At 43.3% G+C, this 15,460-nt stretch overlaps 1 protein-coding gene across 4 annotated transcripts in view; it reads right to left on the bottom strand.

Annotated features, from left to right (window-relative positions):
* Positions 1-4,970: 4,970 nt before the first annotated feature.
* Positions 4,971-15,460, bottom strand: part of KDM1A (lysine demethylase 1A) — a gene marked incomplete at its 5' end in the record, with an annotated part of 63,503 nt that continues 53,013 nt past the window's right edge. For 2 of the 4 annotated variants that reach the window (XM_079698165.1, XM_079698167.1), the window contains 7 exons: positions 4,971-5,597; positions 6,455-6,601; positions 7,294-7,421; positions 9,113-9,227; positions 9,643-9,830; positions 11,633-11,765; positions 14,804-14,936. In XM_079698165.1, coding sequence (XP_079554291.1) covers positions 5,412-5,597; positions 6,455-6,601; positions 7,294-7,421; positions 9,113-9,227; positions 9,643-9,830; positions 11,633-11,765; positions 14,804-14,936 — 1,030 coding nt within the window. In that variant the 3' untranslated portion in view covers positions 4,971-5,411. The remainder of the gene's footprint in view (positions 5,598-6,454; positions 6,602-7,293; positions 7,422-9,112; positions 9,228-9,642; positions 9,831-11,632; positions 11,766-14,803; positions 14,937-15,460) is intronic. The other 2 variants (XM_079698166.1, XM_079698168.1) reach the window with 1 other exon arrangement.

The raw sequence follows: 15,460 nt of genomic DNA, 5'->3' as shown, positions 1-15,460 counted from the left end.
GCCATCAGCTCCATCTAGGGGGTTCCATTTCTTCCCCTGTGGAGTTCCTCAGACTTTTACAGGGGTTTATGGAACTACCTTTTAGGTTGAAGTTTCTCTGACTTGGCCCCTGGGCTGACCGTTGTTTCCTGGGGGCAGAGCACACGGGTACCCACCTACTGGAATGACATCACCACCACCCCCCACCACCCCCACACCAACCCCGGCTCTCTGTTCACCTTCCAAAGGCACCTGGAAGTGCACGAGCCTCATGCATCTCCTTCCCTGGGCACCAACATGCTGCTGGCCTTGCCTGCTCCTCTCCTGTGGCTGGAGACTTCAGGCTGACTTCGTTGTTTTCTCCTTTGGAATACTCCCAGACTTACCTGGGCCTGACCCAGCATACTCTGCCTTCTAGGAAGCGCCAGCACGGGGGAAAGTAGACAGGAAGAAGCGATTTCCCCTTAGTCACTCCACAAAGCAATGGCTCCATGAAAGGCATGGACTTTGTTCCTCCTCCTCATCCCCCGTGGAGGAGGTATCGCACTTTACCAAGCTGATGCATTCCTACAGAAGTGGGCCCTTGATTTCTGCAAACCAACTATCATTATGATGACTTCATTGGAGGAAAGGTAATCAAGGGCCCATCAAGGGCCCTAGATTCATACAATTCAAAATGCAGCAAACCTTTCAGGAAGCCACATAAAGAAAAATTGATTAGATTCCTTATACCAATCACGTGGGGAAAGAACCGTACATTCTTGGCACTGCTTTTTCTATAGCCTTCTCTCAGTTCAAAGAAGGGATCCCCTTTCAAAGGCTACCTTTATGAAGCAGACACTGTTCCTTCATAGTGAAAGAGCATTAGAGTGGAAGTCAGGAAAGCTGAATTTTCTTCATGGCTTTGTACTTCCTTGCCATGTGACCTTGGGCAAGTCATTGTCCTCTTGGGGGCTCAGTTTTCCTATCTGTAAAATGAGTTCTTTGAAATGGATGGTCTCTAAGGATCCTAAATCTGGCATTCTAAGATTTTTCTGTGTCCTCCCTGTGGGGGGTGATTCTCACTCGTGGAAGGAAGGTATTGTCCAAATGGGTTTACATGTGTCCTTCCCATTGCCTTTGTTTTTCTGGACCTTATTTTTTCCAGTTCCCCATGTTTTAATGTCATGAGGATGAACTCAGAGAAGTTCCCTTGGCCTCACTTTTCCAGTTTATAAAGTGAAAGGGTGAGGTTAGATGGTTTCTGCGGCCCTTTTCAACACCAACCTTGGCCAGTGCCACACAGCCCAGTGCTTTCCACAGCACAAGGTGTGTATCTCCTGTTCCAGTGCTTCCTGAATCTTCTCTGCCTCCGCTCAGGGTGGGAACCAGCGTTTGCCCCTCCCTTGTCTGCATCAGATTTGGTGATCCTGGAGGAGGCTTGGGGAGCACCTACTTGACTTTCACGGGCAGGAGTGTTTTGCTCATACTTCCATTTTCTGGAGTTTTGCCAATCTAAGGGTATTTGTCATGTGGCTTGCCTTTTCTTCACATTGCTGCCTCAGATACTCAAGATGCTGTTTTCAAAATCTCTTCCTGCTGCTTTTCCTGGGTCATTGGCTCAAGGCTGCAACCTCTCACTTGTAGCCTCCCTGCCATTCTTCTTAACTGGTTGTCAACCCTGAGAGTCCAAAGGAAACAGACCCCTGTGGCGGTCAACTGAGGCTATAGGAAATTAGGTCTGTGGTTCGTTGCTGGTGGAAACAGAAGGGCGCCAAACGATGCCTACAAAGATCTCGCCAGTAATTCTTGTCTTTTTGGGCGTTGGAGCCCTGGATTCTGGTGCTGTAGCTCCTGGTGCCAAAGTCTGGATCTTTCCACATTTTAGCAGCACCAACATCTGCCATCACCCAGAATGCTCTGTGGAAGAGGGACAGCTATGGTGCCCTTTTGCTGGGGCTGCTGTCCTAAAATCTGAGTGCAATAGGGTTTGATTGTAACAGTTATTTCAGGATAAATATTGTTTCCTTAATCTGCACACTTTCTAGAGCCGCTGTAAAATAGATTTTATTTTTAAATGTCCTCAGCATTGCAGAAAATATATTTGTAATAGCAAGTGAATGCTAGAGGCTCAGTTCCTCTGGGCTTCAAATGGCTGGCAAGGCTGGCTGTCAAATTCCAAAGTTGGAAGGCCTGTTTCTGAAAAGCAACCTAGGTGTGGCCGTCTGGACCCAGGCCTCACCATCAGGGGTCCTGGAGGAAACTTCCAAATGGGAGACCTGGTAGTTGAATAGTTGTCTAATCAAGCCAAATATTCCCTCTGTCCCAGCCAACAAACCCACTTTTATGACCAGCCTCTTCTGCAGCTTGGCTCCAACTCGGAATTTTACTGGCAGGTGTGTGGTGTGTGGGAGGGTTCCTAGTAAGGTCTGGAAGCTGGCACTCCAGAGCTGCTTGCTTGGAGAAAGTACAGCTGGCTCAGTGCCAGGAGCTGGTCTCCTCCACCTGCCGCTGCCTGTCTCTCACCATTCTGGTACTAGAAACAACCAGAGAAAGCTGCAGGGACGGTGGGCAGAGAAGTCGTGGCTGTTTCTGCTTTTGCGTAGCAAGGAAACAGTTGCCGGGTGGGCCACAGGGATTTGCAGTGGGGCCAAGAATTCCAGCCTCGGCCACAGGCGGGCCTGCACGTGATGCCCCCACGTCTGTGCTGGCCTTGGACTTGCCATCCTGGGGCAGTTTTAGTTCTTTATATTTAGTGGGTTAGTGCCATGTGCTATCACTTCCCAGTAAAGGAATAGGGACCCAGCCCCTGGGTCCCCAGCTGCCTTTGTTGGTGTGGGTTTATCGTTACTCTGACAAGACTGCTTTGGAAGAGCTGCTTTTAGGGATTACCTTTTAAATACCCCAGGGTGGGGAACAACAGGGTTCTCCTCAAAGCCTCACAACCAAGATCATAGGAAAGGGGCCCTACTTTCCTGCTGCTTCACAGCTCAGAACATGTACTGAATGGAATGTATTTTTAAGAGAATAAAGTCTATTTTTTTTTTGTATTTTAAAGATGGGGAGGGCTAGGGAAGTAGCCCTCAAATAAACTGTTATTACATTATAGGCCCCCTTGCTAGGGGACACATCAGTATCTGTCGGTCCACACCTACTTGCTCGGGCAGGTGCTCTGGTCTCTCCCCTGCCCCTTGGAGTCTAGGTGCAGCAGCTTCTCCTACATTCCTGCTCCAAGCATGGGACCAAGGAGGCCAGACCCTGTCGCTGGAAACCAGGGCAAAGCCATGAGCAGTGACTCAGGGCTCCTTGGGTGCATGTGTATAGTTGAAGCTGCCTGTCTGCATGTATCCTCTGGCTCTAATGCTGTCTGTTGGCTCTGCAGCACAATATGTAACCAATAAAGCTCCCTAGTTTCCATGTGCTTTGTGTGAGTATGAGTCAGTGATGCCATTTTTCTTGATGTCATCTCTGTGTACAGCTGTTGCTACGCACTGGTGCAGCTAGTATATTTCATTTACATTTACTGAAAATACTCAGCCAACTACTGATGCCGTAAGGACTGGAAACACAGCTGAGGCTTGGGAAAGGACATTTCCTCGGACTCATGTAACTGGACTTAGAATCATATAGCAGTTATTTCATTGCTACATTTTACTTTTAGGCTATTCTCTCATCACACACACACACACAAAACCATCATCTGGGGCTTTCCTGGTGGCGCAGTGGTTTGAGAGTCCACCTGCCGATGCAGGGGACACGGGTTTGTGCCCCGGTCCGGGAAGATCCCACGTGCCATGGAGCGGCTGGGCCCGTAAGCCATGGCCGCTGAGCCTGCGCATCCGGAGCCTGTGCTCCGCAATGGGAGAGGCCCGCGTACCGCAAAAAACAAACAAACAATCATCTGTGTTGTCTCCCAAGCTGCCTATGACGTTTATTTAAAAAACAAAAACTCTTCAAAGACCACATACCACTGGATCAGACACCCTAACCTCCTGAGGTAACAATATTCATGGGAAAGCTAGGATTCAAATATAGGTTGTGGTCCAAAGTCAATATACTTTCTACTACATGCTCTTCTCACCTTTACATCATAGTTACACCACTTGCCCTGATCCTGGTGTGCAAATTTTTCCCATGGTTGTCACTCATGCCAGGACAAGGGAAAAAGCCCTCTCCATCTTCATCTTCCAGTCAGACCACCAATGTAATGTCCCTTAAATCTTACTAAGAATAAAATCTCATTTAAACTAATTATAGGGAAGAATTGACTAACGGGAGTAAAATCCAACTTCCAGAAGCAGATTATGTACATAACTTACAGTAACATAGTCTGTTAGGAACCCTTTGGAAGAAAAAGGCACCATTCCCTTTTTGTAAAAATGTTTTAGCCTTACATGGCAGAAAGGACTTTGCAAATGTGATTAAGGATTTTGAGGTGGGAGAGAGATCTGGGCGGGCCTTAAATGAAATCACTAGTTTCCTTATAAGAGGGAGAATAAGATCTGACTACGGAACAAGAGAAGGTGATGATGGAAGCAGGGATTGGAGTAATGTGCTTTTAAGATGGAGGAAGGGGCCACAAGCCAAGGAATACAGTCACTAGAAGCTGAAAGAGGCAAGGAAATGGAATCTTCCTTCAGAGTCTGCTACGATAATTTGTTACAGCAGCAACAGGAAATTTCCACTATGTTACCTAAACCCTTGATCTCCTTAAACTTTTATATCAATACCTTGGACAGAAGTGGAAAGTTAGCACATACCCATGGAGGGAATCTAGGGGAATAAAGCCAGAATGGTCTGCCAGAGGCCCACCCAAACTTTGTGTCAAGGCTTGTGTCTTATCTTGAAAATTCATTCAGTTTCCTAATATCCATATGCTTGACCTGCAGCTTCCTACCCCTGGCACATGGTCACCCCACAATCCCAATGGGGAAGTCTAGCCCCACAGACCAGGAAGCCCTTTGCTTCTATGGGAACCCCCCTCAATCCTGTCTTCTGACCAGACCAAACCATTTTCTCCTTTATATAAACATCCTCTTTATTTAAACATGGATAAAAACTGGCATTTTCAAAGGAGTAACACCCCTGCCTTACATATAACTCAAAACCTAAGGGGAAACAAAAAGGTAAGACTAATTTCTATGAAGTTTTATTCTCAAAATATAAAAAAACACCACACACAAAGAGACTAAGATGTTCTCTCACAGCACTTGCTTGCCTCAGTCCTAATGAAGAACACAGACTCCCACACTAATGGACAAGTGCCTCCCTAGCTCTAAGTCACTTAAAGGAGGCAACCTCCTTGGCCACCTGACCACCAGGAGCTCTAGCAGTTATCTGGAGCCCAGATGCCAGGGTGAGTTTCTCAGTGGAATCTAATATTGCTAGAAGAGCTTTGCCTATGCAGCAAAAGACACAAACACATCGGCCTCTTCCCTTAGAACACATCCATCTCACATGCTCGGGGACTGCTGTGCAGGGACGCCTGGTGTGGCCTGGCGAGGCAGGGTATACATGGCCCCCAAGAACTGGTCTGCAATCCTTCCTGCTTCTCTGAGCCCACTCAGCAGAGCACCATGGACCGTGGCTGGGTAGTTACGGATTGTATGTTCTCCAGCAAAGAAGAGTCGTGGAATAGGCTATTGCAGGAAAAAAAATTAGAGAAAATCAGCAGGCTGCAAATATGCCTTATTGTTGTGTTTGAACTGCCAAATTCCTGTTGGCTTTTGAGGGCTCACTACCTGCCCTCCCCACCCCATTACTGGTCCATCATTCTCCTAAAAAGGGTCTCCCTTATCAGCAGGCATTTTCCTAGAACAAACAGAAGTAGAAATGGGGCAATAAAACTCAGCCCAGCCTTAGTTCTAGGGTGATGCTTAACTGCATCTGTGCTTATCTATCGGTTTAATTCTGGGGGATACCCAGTTGTAGAGCTTCCTTTGCCTAATGTATCTCCTACTAGAGGTGTGGTGTTCCCGACTACTCTGAACCAGAGAGAACACAGCACTTGTTCTCATTCTGGAACAGTTTGGCCTCTCAGCTTAGAGCAGGCCTTACTTACCACAGGGTCCTGAGAAACCCTGACTACTCATAAAGACGTTAGGTTATTTCTCAGGGGCATGTCCTGGAGGCCCCGAAGTAATTGGGATCCTGCAACAATCCTACGAGCCAGTACAAAATGGGGCACAATTAAAGATGGTTTTATTTTTGTTTTTTAGGAACAAAAATCTGAATAAGGAAAAAGTAATTGGTTTTTACTCTGGACTCTTGCATTCTGAACACAGACTGTCTAGACTGACGAGGCCAACATGTAACGAATTAGACACAAACAATATTGCTCTTCCCTTTCCCTCTGCTCTTGGTTATCTGAAAGGGTCCAAGGGTCTAAGACTGACTAAAATCTAAAAAGAAAACCAGTGGCACTATTTTTACCCTGAAATCCTGGGATACTGGCCTGTTTCCAAATAAGCCCAGGTATAGTTTGCCAGTTTCTCACCTGTGGGGCACCTGGAATTGAGGGGCCAGGAGTGATTGGCTGAGCCATTAAGTCATAGTCATTTCCAGATGATCCTGCAGCTACATAGGAATAGGAGCCCCGGGCCCAGGGATCAGCACGCCAGCGAGACACCACTGTTTCCTTGGGCTAAAGGAGAAACCATGAGTGGAAGTTATTACTGGACACCAAGGACAAATCAGTCATTTCTGAAAGGTGGAAAAGCTGTGATGGGTGGGGATACAAGAGAGAGAAAGGCAACAGACGCGAGAGTTAGCCAAGTGATGAATGCTGCTGCTATAAAATAAAAAAAATGCCTTCAGGCTGCAAGGAAGCCTCCAGATTGCCTTCTTAGCTATGAATCCAGAGATCTACCCAGGGATTGATCTCTATTCCCTTTTAAAATTCACATGAAGCATTAATATGCCTTCTCTCAAAGGAATCATAAGGGGCTTAAAAGTGTTCAGTGGACCTAAAGAAAGAATAACAGAAAAAAGTACCAAGAGATTCTCTTGAGACTTCCCTTGGGGAGTTGGCCACTTGGTCTGAAAGGTGGTTGGGGAATTGGGGGTGGGGATGATTCCACAAGTAGAGACAACAGACAACACAAGCAAAGAAATGCGGCAAATAGCCTTCTCAATCCCCTGGCCCATGTACTGGGGGCTTTTCTCAATCCCATACGTAGGGCATGAACTCTAAACATTAGCATTAATGTAAACCCAGCACACAATTCTGGCTGAAACTGTCCTGACCAAGAATCTATGCTGCAACTCGAGATACATCAAACCCTGCTTTAGTCTAAACCCCAGATCCTCACCTGCCCCCGCCCCTTACTTACTTACCTGGGGCACTGCACTGCTACCAAAAATCCCTTTGAGAATGGCCAGGCATCGGCCAACAATCACATCATCACTTATGTTTTCCATGATGCCAGCAGCTTCTCCTGCCACTAGTGCCAATAGTATTGGAGCTAGAGAAACAGAAAGGACAATTCCAGGGTTTTCCTACAGACTTTTCTCAAGTACCTCCTTATCAGGTCTCACATTAGTCTTGGCTGTTTGAAATCTGATGACCAATAGACAGACATGCACCACTCATGCTAGACACATGTTTCTGAGCCAGCAACTTGAATCTATCCCCAGAAGGGTGCTGGCAAACCACAGTGAAGTGTGACTCATGTACTTCACTGCTTATAACCTGGCAGAATACAGAAGTCCTGAAGATGTAACTTCAAATCTTGCTATCCAGTGTCCCTATATTTAGGCACAGAATTCTGAGACATCTCCATGACCAGGGCTGCATCCTCTTAGCTGTCATCCCAGGCCCTTCCATACTCATCATCACCCTTACTCACCCATTTCGTGACTCTGTGTGCAACAGGCTTATGTGATAGCCACAGTACTAGATGCTAGGGATATAAAAACTATAAACTAGACTATATACTCCAAAGATCAACAACAACAAAAATAATCATAGAGATAATTACGAACTGTGATAAAAGCTATGAAAACACAGAATACAGAGAAAAGAATACAAGGACATAATTTCATTTGAGGCAGTGGGAATACATGTGTCCTGGAAAGTCTCTTTGAAATAGTGACACTTGGGCCAAGCCCTGAAGCTGTGTAGAGTATGCCACGTTGGGAAGGAAGAGAAGGAGGAAAATAAAGGCGCCCCAGGCCCAGGGCACAGCACAATGCAGAGGCCCCAAAGGAGAAGACAGCATGGTACATTTTAGGATTCCAGGAGGGCAGACAAATGTGCCTGGAGGCTGGGGAGGGCATGGACAATGAAGAAGCTGAGTAGAAAAGAAGGGTTAGATTATTCAGCCTTCATGATGGCCACGATAATGAAAGCCATCAAAAGAAAGAAGTGGGGATAGCAGTCAGTGGCTACTGGCAATTGAACAGGTATGAGGTAAGAGTGGCCTGGACTGGGAGGTAGGCAGTGGGAAAGAAGTAAACAGGTCTGAGAGAGAGAGTGAGGCCCTGACAGGACTTGATGGCCTAGATCAGGAGAGAGAAAGAGCGCTCAGCTGTTGTTGGAAACAACGTGCTCAGGGAGCCCATGGCTCCTCTAAGGAGTCAGTGGCCCTGGCCATGTGAAGGATGTTCAGTGCCAGACAATGAGGAGTGATGGGAAGAACCACGTGTCAGTCAAACCGGTTAACTGATGTGTCTGCACTGTCAAGGCCAGGCCTCCTGACTGCTGCAAAGGAGAATGTCTTACATCCTTTTCTTGGAATGAGGTAAGATCTAAATATACTTCTTTTGAAAAAAAAGCTCCATATAGAACTAAGAGCAACCCAATTACAGAAGAATGTAAAACAGGAGGTAGGAGTTTGATAAATACATTCTAGGGAAAGTGATCAAAGATTCAGGGGCAAGTCAGATACAAAAGTCTGAGAATGAGGAATACAAGTTTCCCTTTCCAGGAAGCTTCCCTGGGCCTGACCCCCTGGCTGAGTTGATTTCTCCTTCTATGTCTTCTCTTGCAGTCTGGGCTTTCACTCTCACTCCTCTACTTCCTGCCCCATTCTGAGGCTGCCAGCCTCCTTACTGTATCCCCCACTAGGTTGTGAGCTCCTTGAAGGCAGGTATAATATTCCTAATTCTCTATTCCTATAAGGATGTAAAAAGATTAAAACTAGAAAGCCATTACCTTTATAGAGGTTCCAGAAGAGGAAGAGCTCACCCCTGCTGGCAGTCGTACTGCCAACATGTCCGAACAAATTGACACTTGGATCCCAGAATACGCGGTCAAAACACAACACGACCTATTGTAAAAAAGGAGCATATAAGCTGGTGACAGCACTCAGAGAAGACGGCTTTAAGCACAGCTGTGCCTCAACAGGAAGTACTTCTTCCTCAGACCTTACTAAATAAGTTCCTTCTAATCTACTCTCAGTATAAGCCTAGAAATCCCTATTATAAATGTACTACTTAGGAAGACATTTAGCACTTTCTTTTTATAGGCTTGGGTTTGAGAAGTGACCCCAGAAGACAGTCCTAATGGATACTTTATATATAATTAGGTACTAAAGTGAATGAACTGACAGGCCTCACCCTGGTATCAGAGTTGAGAGCACAGCAAAATGTTAAAAAACGCAAACCTCTCTCCTCTCTAAGTGGAGGGCAATCAGACTGGTATTTGTACACTGCGTATGTAGAGAGGTACCTAGGGCAAGTTACCTTGTTAAGGTTGCCAAATCCCATCCTTTGGACTGCAGATGTTTTCCACTCAGGAAGAGGTGGCACAAACTGAACAGCTGGTGGCTGCTGCTTCAATACACCCAAGGGGAGGGTACAGAGAACTGCATCACACTTATAAATAAACGTCTGGCTCGTGGAGCGGGTATTCACAGCTATCACTTCACATCCTAGACAGGTTAGAGGAAAAAGGCTTTATTGGTGATAAGGATGATACTGACAAGGGTATTGAACATTTAGCGCACAGTAGAATCTACATGCTATCTCAGTTAATTCTTACTACAAGTCTGTGAAGTCAGCTCTGCTCATTTTCTACAAAAGAAAACTGAGGCAGAGGTGAAGTAACTTGTCTAAGGCCATACATGTAACAAGTGCCAGGATTTAAACCCAACAGTCAACTTGAGAGTTCTCGATCTCTACCACCATACTACCCCACCTTCCCGACTGATACACGGGGGATCTTTTGGACTAATAATAGGACCTTATCATATACCAAAGTTAAGTAAATTTAGACCATAATTAAGAGTAAAATGCCTATCCTGATAGAACCAATATCTCTCCACTGTGGTTAGGTGCTCACTAAGGACCAAAAGAAGAATGATATCAGAAGCCTGTGGTGCCGATCTAAGGGATGCAGCCTAAAACCACAGAGCATGCTATCCTTGAGAATACACAGTGATGCTTAGCTTGCCAGGATGTGAATGAGCTCAAAGCTGACCACAGAAAAGGTACTGAAAGTAAGTTAATGTCATTTTCCCTCATTTGTGTTCAATTTTTTCTTCAGTAAATGCCTCTTTACATAATTTCTGAAAAATACATAGATAGCTCAAAATAAGTATGAGAGCTCCATACATGCCCATTTTCTGTGGCCACAGAACTAGGGAAAATGACACAAAAGCTAGTCTCACTGTTCTCCACCTGCCTGCAAATGGCTATTTAAGGCTGTAGATCTTCTCAACACCAGCAGCTAGAAGCTGCCTCTGAAGGGAAAACTAAAATAAAAAACTGTTTCACTAGGGGCTTCCCTGGTGGCGCAGTGGCTGAGAGTCCTCATGCCGATGCAGGGGACATGGGTTTGTGCCCCGGTCCGGGATGATCCCACATGCCGCGGAGCGGCTAGGCCCGTGAGCCATGGCCGCTGAGCCTGCGCGTCTGGAGCCTGTGCTCCGCAACGGGAGAGGCCAAAACAGTGAGAGGCCTGCGTACTGAAAAACAAAAACCAAAACCAAAAAACCCAAACTGTCTCACTGGTTGTTAAAAAAATTATCTGTGGTGATCTCAGCAACTCTAGAAAAGAGGCCATGGAGGGCAAGACTGGTGGCCACATCTCCACTAGTCATGAGAGCCCTTAGAGAGGGGGGGATGACGAGCTTTCTTAAGGAGTTCAAGACTATTAATTCCTAAGGTGGGTGGATGATGGGCTCTCTGCACTCCATGTGAAATGTACTCTGAAAGCAGCAATAATGAGCACAGAGCCTACTGCCATAGGAATCACAGGGCAATTCCATCTCTGAAATCAACCTATCAGCAAAACTGCTCCCAGAACGAGAAACCAGCCTAAGCAGTTAGCCCACCTGAATAGGAAAAGCCAAAAACCAAGATGCAGATGGTGAAATACAAGGGGTGGGTCCCACTGGAGCCCTAGGGGCCCAAATCCTGCTATTTAAGAGCATACTTAGCAAAATTAGATCCAAACTCCCTGGCTGTTTACTATAATACCAAACTAATATGCACAAACTGGAGACTCTAAAAATTGCCCCAATTTTCTGGTTTATACTATGATGGGGTCAGAGCCTCTAAAGGCTCTACAGCCTCAGTACTTTTGTAAATGCAAAATTTTAAATTCAGGAATCATAGTTTATGAGACATTCTATCAGAAAATGTACCTAAAATTTTTTCTGTAAGTCAAACTCAACAAAAGATCAGTACCATGTTTCAAAGTAAGAGATTTATCTTACCAGTAAAGACGTACCTGAAGCTGTGTAGCGAACCTGCCGAACTGCTGTATTCAGTTTAATGTCCAGGCCTTCTGCTAAAGCCACAGGCACACATGAGTAGCCATTCCTCACTGTCAGGTGGCTGCCAGTAAACTCAAAGTCATCATCCTAAAGAAGACAGAAAAGGACATATTTTCACACTTTCTTAGTCTAACTTATGCCATTTATATTGAGTCCTATAAAATAACACTGAAAAAACACCAGCTTGTGGAAAGTCAATATTCTACGACAGAAATTAAAGAATAATCACTCAGTCTTCCACTACAGCTGCCCCAGGAAACTAAAGGGAAAACGGAAAAAATGCCACAATGTCGCTAATGGCTATCTCTGGGCAGTGAGATTAGGGCAGTTTCTTTTTTTCTGTGATAGACTTTTTATCATCACAGTCCTACACCACCAAGTCCAGACTACCCATGGCAGGCAGGAGAGGGAAGGAAGCTTATTCAGTAAATTCAGACGATACCATAAAAGTTTGTTTGGCTTTTGTATGCACTATAGATGTGGTAGGATATCAGATTCACCATCCTAATTACATTTTCTTCTACATAACAGCAAAATCAGTTTTTATGGCTTAAACTTACAGGTTTTAAAGTTGAGGAAGACTTCAAAAACTAAAGTTGGTCAAACCAGACGAAGGTAATCTAGGATTATAAAGACTCGTCCAAGATAATCCATAAAGAAGTCAAGATTTGGCCTGGAAGAATTCCCAAAATGATTTCATATCTTTGAATTTACTGAAACATTTTCCAAATAAAGAAAGTTTGGAAGGCTAGTTGATACTTCTAATTTCATGAAACTCCTGGGGAAAACATACCACGATTCTTAGGAATTAGATAAAAATATACTGGGCTGGCAGCACAACTCTCACTACTAAGTGACTGACTCATTTGTTCCCCATATGGATCAGTTCACATCACCTACATTCAAAATTTAATACGATTACAAATGAATACATATTGCAACATCAAATGATAAATCAGTGACTAGAGGTAATTTAGTATTTACATGAAAAACCATAAAGAAACTGGAAATTCTACAAGATTTGTACCATTAGCAAGTGCAATCCTTGCCATAATTCAAATTCTAAAGAATACCAGGACATAATCTGAAGATGAAGAAGTAAAAATAATTTTACTAGGAAAATGTATAATGAAATGAAAATATGTAAGCAAAATATAATATTTACTTCTATACAATCTTAAGTCTGGCCAAAGTCTCAGATTTAGAGATTGGTCCATTCAGCATCTGAGAAACCTGGTGATTTCTCACCAGCTCAAGAGTAAATCACACTGAAAACACTTAAGAATAACTTAACAAAAGATGTGTAAGACTGGTACACTGAGAACTATAAAGTACTGCTGAGATAAATTAAAGGAAACCTAAATAAATGGAGAGATACACCATGTTCAAGGATTAGAAGACTCACTATTGTTAAGATGACAATCCCAGAAGATATTTTTTTTGTAGAGACTGATAAGCTGATTCTAAAACTTTATAGAAGATCTAAAATAGTCAAAACACTTTCAAAAAAGAACAAAGATGAAGAACTTACACCACCTGATTTCAAGATGTACTATAAAGCAAAAGTAATCAAGACAGTGTGACAGTGGCATATGGATAGACAGATATTGAATGGAAGAACTGATTTTCAACAAAGGTGCTAAAACAAATAAAGAAAAAAGATGGTGCTAGAATAGTTAATTAGATAACCATATGGAAAAATATGAACCCTACCTCACCTCTCACTATACACAAAAATTTAACTCAAAATGGGTCACAGACCTAATGTAAGAGCTAAGCTCACAAAACTTCAGGAAGAAAACAGGAGAAAATTTTTGCAATCCCAGTTTAGACAAAGATTTTTCAGGACACAAAACGCACAAAGCCTAAAGAAAGAGTTGATAAACAGGACTTCATAAAATTAAAAACTTTTGCTCTTTGAAAGATACCATTTAGAAAATGAAAACGCCAGTTGTAGACTGGAAGAAAGTATTTTCAAAACATAAATCTGACAAAGGAACTGTATCCAGAATTTACAGACCATAATGAACTCTTACAAGAGGACAAACAACTGTTTTTTAAATTTAATTTTTTTAACTTTTTATCTTATACTGGAGTATAGTTGATTAACAATGTTGTGACAGATTTTTTTAAATAGGCAAAAGCTCTGAACAGACTTTTCGCCAAATAATTGACATGTGAATGGCCAATCAGCACATGAAAAGATGCTTCACGTTACTATCACAGGAATGCAAATTAAAACCACAATGAAAAACTACTATACAACCATTAAAATGGTTAAAATTTTAAAAACTGGCGATACCGGGTGCTGGTGAGGTTATGGAGCAACTGGGGCTGGCATACACTACTGCTGATGAGAATGAGATGTGGAAAACCGTTTGGAAGTTTCTTATAAAGTTAAAAATCTACTTCCCGCAGACCCAAGAATTTTACTTCTAGATATTTACCCAAGAGAAAGACATGAACGTTCACAGTAGCTTCAATCATTTACAGCCAAAAACAAACAACCTAAATGTCTGTCCATGTATCAGTGAATGGGTACATTCTGCGGCCGTATCCATACAATGGATATGAATATTACTAAACAACAAAAAGAAACAAACTATTGATATACACAACAACAATGAATCTCAAAATCAAAAAAGGCACACACAAAAGGCTATATACTCTACAATTATATACTGTATGGTCCAATTTACATGCAATTCTAGAAAAAGCAAAACTATAGTGACAGAAAGCAAATCAGTGGTTGCGTAAGGCCAGGAGCAGGTGGGCTGGGGACTGACTGCAAAGGGACAAGAGAACTTTTCAGGGTGACAGAAACGTTCTGTATCTTAATTGAGGGTGTGGTGGTTCATGACTATGTAAGTCTGGCAAAACATCAAATTGCTCACTTAAAATAGGTGAGTGTTATTGAATATAAATTCTGTCTTAATAAAGCTGTTTAAAAACACACATACAAACAAATGAACAGTTTCTCTTAGGAGCCCTCTCAAAGACATGTGCAACAAAATACATGGTAAGGGAATTTTACCTGATCCCAATGTTTACAAACAAATGAACAGTTTCTCTTAGGAGCCCTCTCAAAGACATGTGCAACAAAATACATGGTAAGGGAATTTTACCTGATCCCAATGTTTAAGGGAAAGTGTAGAGAGAGGTGTGGCATTAGCAAATTCAAGATTTGCAAAATGCCAGTCAAGTATTTGTCTGTCTCTTGACGAGAGATACACATCACTGCAAAATGAGAACAAAGGAGCACAAGGTTATTAAAGGACATTACTACGATTTTCAATGGGCTGATGTGGATGATCTCAGTGGGATTATGCCTTATGTGAAGAAATTCACAGGACCGTATCTGTTTTATTAAGCCCTTTATTCCTGCTGCCTAGAGCAGGCCAAGCTTACTGCATAAAGCAAAGGCCTGACTGTAATTCCGGGGGAAAAAAAGTCTTTATACTGTTACCTTGCAATATAAAAGCTTACTTAAAAAAATTTTTTTGTTTTATATTTTGAATAAAGCATGGACTTTTTTTTTTTTTTTTAAGCAAGAATGGGTAGCATCCCTGACTACAGAAAAGAGTAGATGAATGTAGAGGCCGGATGCAACATGCAGCACACTGTCACCATGTAAGAGTTCACTATCAAAAACCGAATGGAAATAAAGTGTAATACTTTCCTAGTCCCCAGAATTATAAGAGTTTAAAGCAATACCACCTTCTATGCCACTCAAAGACAATTTTCATTCATGTATCAAATCTTATGGGAAAAGGCTATCTTTT

The sequence above is a fragment of the Hyperoodon ampullatus genome (genome assembly GCF_949752795.1).
Source record: "Hyperoodon ampullatus genome assembly, chromosome: 2".
NCBI lineage: Eukaryota > Metazoa > Chordata > Mammalia > Artiodactyla > Ziphiidae > Hyperoodon > Hyperoodon ampullatus.
Note: the sequence above shows the minus strand (reverse complement) of the source record. Positions and strands in the feature narration are given on the sequence as shown.